We start from the raw sequence: 7,032 nt of genomic DNA, 5'->3' as shown, positions 1-7,032 counted from the left end.
TAACTTTTTGTTTGAAGTATTGCTGATTTTTTAATGTTTTGTTTTCCAAGATTTGGGGAAATCTTTTTCTCTTTTCTCTTAAAGAACTATGATTTATGGCAATTTGTAAGCAAAATTGAAGCATTTATCTTTTTCTCCCTATCTGATCCCTCTAGGATTTGAAAACTCTTGATGAGTGAGTATTCTTATATTGATGGCAATATAGTTATTTGCATAAGTTCAATAAGAATCCATTCTCCTTACAGCAGGACACAATTGGAAACACTGGTTATATTACTAAGGCTTTGACTGAAATGTCATATTTGAAAGAAACATACATAAACTCAGATATGGCCATACAGATTTAGGAAGCAAAGATTGGACTTTATGGCATAAAGCCACTTGGAAATATTGGCCTGATGCCTTGCTTACAGGGTTCCCAGAAACCTTACCAGGGAGTAAAGAAGGTCATTTCCCTGGCAGGTGCAAGAACCTCAGGATATTTTGGGGACCTCGAGAAGAGAGGAATTCATCCAAATCTGTAGATATTGCAGGAAGAGTCTGATGACAAGTCCTTGGCTTGGCCTGGCCTTGAGAGGCCTATAAAGTTCAATCTGAGATTCTTTATAAAAAGTTCCAGCAAAGCAGATTTAAAGGAGCCTATATGATTAATTCCTATTCTTGCTGTACTTATGTAAATAATTGGGCCAAGTTTATTGAAACCGGACTCATTTTGCAAATCAATCAGTCTTAATTTGGCTATCTTCGGTAAAAATGAGGATGATTTTAGAGAGGAAAGTTATGTTTCAATAAAGACTATACTACACATTTGTGGATGTTGGATTCTGGTTCCGTTAATTGTCTTCAAGGTTTTTTGTTTTCTATCTCTAAACTGGACTGGATCCTGAATTTTTCTAGTTGCCTCAAATATTTGGTACAGATCTCCAAATTAATATTTTCAATTTTTTTCCTGTCCTTTTCATTTGGAATCATTGAGGACTAAAATCATCCTTTTTCCTGAAGCCCTGCAAACTGAAGCTGGACAACTTGATATAAACCTAAGAGACAGCACCCTGATAGCCCATGTTTGGACAATCTTCATGCCTGTTGCCATGAAAGCCACTCAAAAGTTTACCTGAACACCTGATGACATCACTGGAGACATTTTAAACTGCAGGGGATCTTTCAATCCTGACATCTAGAGATCTTCTTGACTGACCATCCCCTGGGCTCAGAAATTGTTTTATAATTTGCTCCAACCATTAACCGTATTTTTCTTTTTGTTTCTCTAGAAATGCTTCTTATTAAATATCTGATTACTTGCTTACACAATATAGGCCTAACTTTGGGAAATTCTTTCTATGTTCTAAAAATGATCTAAAAGACCTAAAGAGAACTCAAATTAAGGAGCTAAATAATGTCAGATGTTCCTGACAACCATCTTTGTCATGGAGACTGGGTCCTATTGAAATCCTGGACTTCATCCCTGCTGGATGGCACCACATGAAAAATGCCACAAGGAACATGAACCATGCCATAGAAGTACATCACAACTGGGATCAACCAAACCTCAGGTGGCTTCATATTCTAGACACTGACTTCTCTGAATGGTCAAATGAACTTGTGACAGACTGCAAGTTGCTGTTCAGAAGATGGTCTCCTAAAGATAAGCAATAAATGACTCCCAGGTTCTTACCTTACTTGTCAGACTATTAGACAGCAAGTTATACTCAGCTACATCAGATTTCACCTGAGATTCTAGGCACTAACCTTAATTGGTTTACAGGCCTCTTCTTCTAGATTTGCCAAGGATTAAGGTCCATTATGGAGGGGATACTGAAATTTGGACTGTCTATTTTGCTAATCTATGTGATCTTCTATGTAATTACAAAATGTGAACTTGTGTTGTTCCAAAGCCATTGATCAGAGTACTAAAATACTAGTCATGCAAAGCATATTTTGCTTTCCCCACCTGGTACCCAAAAATATTTTAAAATAAAGGTAAAACAGTTTCCTTCCTCTGACCTTGATCTTCACCTTTTTACAGCAGGAAGTGGCTAGAGCAGTCTTTGCACCCATTCCCCAAGATTGAGGAATGATCATAAGACAGTGAGGATTGAAACTGAGGATGAAGAGGTTAAAAAATCTTCCCTGGGCCAGAAGAAGAGAAAAATAACTTTGAGATAAGCTTTGCTAACTGCAGATGTGCATATTCAGCATAATAAACTGTTGTTTAAAACTAACCAGCTCTTTCTGTACCTCCGTAGTATATGAGTGAGCTGTCTTTCCCACGAAGTCAAGGTCCAGACATCAAATTCAGCCTCACAAGACCAAACACAGACTGACAATGATAACTAGTCAGAAAAGTCTACACAGTCAAGGAGAAAGAAATTCAGTCTTCAAGGCCAAATGCAGGCCGGTGGGAAGGTGCCAGCCAGCAGGGCCACGTGCTCCACCCCCCCCCCACCTAAAACCCCAGAACATTCTCCCCCGCCCCTACCTAAAATTCCAGATAAAAATCCCTACCTTTTCCCTTCGAGGAGGTGGATTTGAGTTCTAACTCCCATCTCCTCATCTGGCTGCCTTTTGATAATAGTAAACCTCTTTCCTTGCCACAATCCTGGTGTTTCAGTTTTTTTCTTTATTGGCCCTACACTGCAGTGGATAAATGAACCTCTGTTTGTGTTCAGTGACAAAAAGAGACAGAAGTGAATGCATGTCTTTAAAGTGGGAAAGGAAGATGAAAGATTTTGCATGAAAATAAATGATACTCAAAATATTTTCATGGAAAATCATCCACCGAGAATATATTTGGCACTGGATGGGCTGCACAAGGCTTTCTGTGGGTGAATGACAGGCTCAATAAATTTAGGTTTCCTGAAAGGCCTGAAATGTCACCATGCTCAACCCAAACCCAGGGGTCTTGCCTGCTCCTGCCCTTTTCCCATAATCACGCTACAAAGAGCATTACTTGAACTTTTCCTCAGTGTTTGTTTCCTTTGTGGGGATTTATTGTTTGAATCTTAATTGAAGGAATCTTGGGAAACCTGATTATATATGTATCCCACCAAGATTTCCTGTTCAGAAAGACACTAGATTAGAAATGCATGATACCTCTTCCCCATCTAATTAGTGCATGGCTGCAGCACTATTTCTGCCATGTAGAGATAAAGGTCTGTGTTAAGTCCTAAAGCATTTGGTAACAAATAGCAGAAATTAGATGACAGTTTCTTCCACACAAAGATGAATCTGCGCACATGTATTTCAGATTGGATCACAGCTGGTGGTGATGGGTGAAGCCAACCTTAACTGGGTCAGTGAGCTTCAACTGCAGCGTTTAGAGGAAATGCTGATTGTTGTTGATGAAAATGACAAGGTTATTGGTGCAGATACCAAGAGGAACTGCCATCTTAATGAAAACATTGAGAAAGGTAGCACTGAAATGTTTTCTTTGTCTATTTTGGAAGTTTTTCCCATTTCTTCCCACCTGACAGAGATGTAGAGTAGAAAGAAGGAGGAGCCCACTTTGCCATCTCACACTTTTGCTGTTTGTCATCTTTAAGAGAAGATTCAGGTCACCTTTCACCATTTTATTTGGGCTTCAATTTGTCAAGCAAGTTTTAATTAGCTGGAGATTCTGAAATGCCACTTTGGGCAAGCTGCACTTCCCATTGCTCTACACAGGGGCCGTAATCGTAGATTTTTCTGTGAGCCAGAGACTTAGGACAAGAAGTAAAAACACAGTTAGACTGACCCCACGTGTGTGGCCACGTCAATGGACATTTACTTTCCAGGACTGTTGCACCGAGCCTTCAGCGTTGTCTTGTTCAACACGGAGAATAAACTCCTGGTACAGCAGAGATCAGATACCAAAGTGACTTTTCCTGGTGAGTCCATCCAACTGAACTTATGATTTAAGAGAGTATTTCCATGTGATTTGACCTGCAGCAATCTGGAACATGAATTATCTGGATGACCAGAGTCCAGCTCTTGCTTTAGTCAACAGTCAGCTCATCCTGGAGGAAATATGACAAACAGATGCTTCTCATGTTGATATTTCTTCAGTGGGTTGGGTTTTTTTGGTTTTTTGTTTATTTGTTTGTTTTAAGAAACCATGTGAGTTTCTAGTTGGTTATGTTTTACAATGGAAAGTTATTTAAATGCAGAATTTTTCCATCTAAGGATTTTGGGAAATTAATATAGATAGTATTTAGCATAAAATTAAAGAGATAATGACAAAAATTGGTATCTTACAATCCAAGTCTTAGGGTTTTATATTTTTTTGCACTTCCTAAAATCGTAAGTGACTAGGATAGGAATAGCCCTTTTTAAGTAGAGCAGCATTTCGATCATCTGCTGTGGTCATTCAAAGTATTTGGCATGGAGTGTTCTCAGGTTTTCAAAACCATGCCTTGCAGGTGGACCCATTACAAGCGGACGGTTGTAGAAAGTTGTGAGAAATGGAGGATCCCTTCTTCCTCTCTGTTCCTCTCTCTCTAAGGTCTGGTGGAGATATCCTAGTCATTCCCAAGACCACCTCTGAATTTGCTGTCTAGTTCTAGCACTTGGCTCCTCTGTGAAAATGAACTAAGTTTGTTTAAGAAAAATTTACGAGATGCCAAGGGGGAAGCTTGGCTGTGGCACTGAGACCCATGGCATGGGAACAATGGCCTCCCTCAGATCTCACTCTAAGTGTAAGTCACTTTCAGGAGACGCAGAGCTGAGGAGAGTGTTCCCGCTCCCATGTTTGCAAGGATGTGTCACTCCTCAGAAGTGACCACAGGAAGCATTCCACGTGTGAGGAGCAAGAAGGGATAGAGAGAGATTCAGTGAGGAGAGTGGCCTCCCTTATTGCCATCACTTAGGTAAAGTTAAGTCTGACTTCTCATTAAGAAAACCTTGTCAGAGGACTCATGGCTGAAACCCTTTGCACTCATTAAACATGAATGTCTTCTTTCCCCATGTGCCCCTGGGCTTCTCGGCTCCACCACGATCTCCTCTCCCTGCTGCTTGATGGTATCCCGGATACTTTGTGAGCACAAATCTGCTTCCTCGGGTAGTGCAACAAGGCATGCAGTGGAAATATGGGGTGGGGGCCGGACGAACGGTCAAGGCTGTCCCTTCCTAGGAAAGTTGCCTCTCACGGGGGCCCTCACCCAAACCCTCCCTGCCTGGGAGCAGGGGAGAAGGCTCTGCAGGGAGCCCAGCCACCTGCTCTCCCCACCCTGCCAGGCTGCTGGCCACTAGGCATGCTGCTTCACCCTGAAGGTTCTGCATCTGTAGCTTGTGTATTCAGTTTTCAGGAAATAAGGCAAGAGGAAAGTTTCCCATGTGCACTCTTTCTAGGGTATTTCACTGACTCCTGCTCTAGTCACCCCCTGTGCAATCCCGCAGAACTGGAAGAAAGAGATGCCTTGGGAGTGAGGAGGGCGGCTGTGAGACGCCTGCAGGCTGAGCTGGGAATCCCCCTGGAGCAGGTACCCACCCCTGCCCAGAAAGGGCTTTGCAAGGTGGATCCAGGGGTGGCCAGCTGTGAGTTCAGGGGCGGGACTTGTGCTGTGGCCCCACAAAGGCACCTTACAAACAGAACATGGAGCTGTCGGGGTCCTCAGTCTGCTTGGGAAGAGTGGAGACTTTCAGGAATTGGCTTTCTGTAAAACACTGCAGAGGAAACTGCAAGTGTGAACAGAAAAGAATCTCCAGCAGAATCTGTGAATATCAGTTATCCACCTGTGACCTTTACCCAAGAAGACATTGGAGAAGGGATGGATATTTTCCTGACAAAGCTGATCAGTGTCTACAGCGGTGGGGGTCAGTTCTTTAGAGCACTGACAGGTTTATCGGAACAAAGGAAGCAAAACCAGGGTATAATTCAGCCTAGAGTCCACAAAAATTTAGTTAGCCAAAATTAAGGTCTGGGCAATTAACCCTGTGAGGAAACCGAGTCTGTGTTTATTTTCCCTGTTTTGCCTACACATTCTGTGTTTTACATCAGTGCTATTAATACCACATTAATGTTTGTTGCAGATTTCTCTGGAGGATGTTGTATTTATGACGATATACCATTACAAGGCCAAATCAGACAGGATTTGGGGAGAACATGAAATTTGTTATCTTTTGCTTGTGAGAAAGAATGTGACCGTAAATCCAGATCCCAGTGAGATAAGAAGCTTCCGTTACCTGACGCAGGGGGAACTGGAAGACCTCCTGGAGAGAGGAGCCCGGGGAGAAGTGAAGGTCACCCCGTGGCTGAGAACCATCGCAGAGAAGTTTCTGTACAAGTGGTGGCCTCACCTGGACACCGTGGCCCAGTTTGTGGAGCATCACAAGATCCACAGAGTGTGAAGGTGTGGAGGGCGATAACCAGCGTGAACAGGGTGACCGACAGAAATGCTGCGTCTACAGGCTGGCACGAGGCACGATTTACTTGCAATTACAGTCCTTTACGAAAAACGGGTGAAAGAAAGCACCGGGTGCTAATAATCTATAAGTCACTATTTTAACCTTTTAATCTATTTTGTTATCTTAACTTTTTCTTTTTCTCCATTTTTATATTTTGCATCTGCCTAGAGGCGAGGATGAAATCTGATGTTTCCTTCTGTCTTGACATGAGTACAGCCATGTTTGGCCGCTCCATTGACCTATAGCCACCAGCACACAAAGAAATACAAAACTGCTTTCTGTGTGGTGGGAACTGGCCTTTTCCCGGGAACTGGCCTTTCTCCCACGGAGAGAGTTGCAAGTTGTAACATTTCAAGGCTCTTGGAGCGTCGTAGCGCGGGATGGACTGGCCATCTGTGCCGGGCTAAGACGATAACCAAAGAGAACAATGCACGTACACAACTACTGGGCTGGGACATTAGCCAAGGGGCTCAGTGCACGTACACCACTGATAACCATTTGTGCGTGGGAACACTAGATGCTTGCTCTGTAAACTCTGTAACTGCTTATATAAACTGCTGGAGACTGAGACCTGGTGAGAGTTCCACCTGTGGAAGGGACACCTTGCCCAGGACGTGTGATCCTTGCCCAGCCGCGTCGATTGATAGGGCT

The 7,032-nt window shown here is 42.9% G+C and overlaps 1 protein-coding gene across 1 annotated transcript; it reads left to right on the top strand.

Moving 5' to 3' along the window:
• Nucleotides 1–3,268: 3,268 nt before the first annotated feature.
• On the top strand, nt 3,269–6,324 carry IDI2 (isopentenyl-diphosphate delta isomerase 2). The gene is made up of 4 exons (XM_058532827.1): nt 3,269–3,410; nt 3,774–3,866; nt 5,326–5,456; nt 6,007–6,324. Exons 1-4 carry the CDS (start codon nt 3,269–3,271, stop codon nt 6,322–6,324), a joined length of 684 nt encoding a protein of 227 aa, XP_058388810.1.
• Nucleotides 6,325–7,032: the final 708 nt, after the last annotated feature.

Source organism: Diceros bicornis, chromosome 36 (genome assembly GCF_020826845.1).
Source record: "Diceros bicornis minor isolate mBicDic1 chromosome 36, mDicBic1.mat.cur, whole genome shotgun sequence".
Taxonomy (NCBI): domain Eukaryota; kingdom Metazoa; phylum Chordata; class Mammalia; order Perissodactyla; family Rhinocerotidae; genus Diceros; species Diceros bicornis.
The sequence above is the reverse complement of the archived record's forward strand: the minus strand, read 5'-3'. Positions and strand labels throughout refer to the sequence as shown.

Bases quoted from the DNA above. Each gene is read 5' to 3' on its own strand.
- IDI2 (XM_058532827.1), top strand. From the start codon at position 3,269: ATGGGTGAAGCCAACCTTAACTGGGTCAGTGAGCTTCAACTGCAGCGT. The intron at 3,411-3,773 runs GTAGCACTGAAA...TTTACTTTCCAG, and splicing joins TAATGAAAACATTGAGAAAG to GACTGTTGCACCGAGCCTTC. The intron at 5,457-6,006 runs GTACCCACCCCT...TGTTTGTTGCAG, and splicing joins TGGGAATCCCCCTGGAGCAG to ATTTCTCTGGAGGATGTTGT.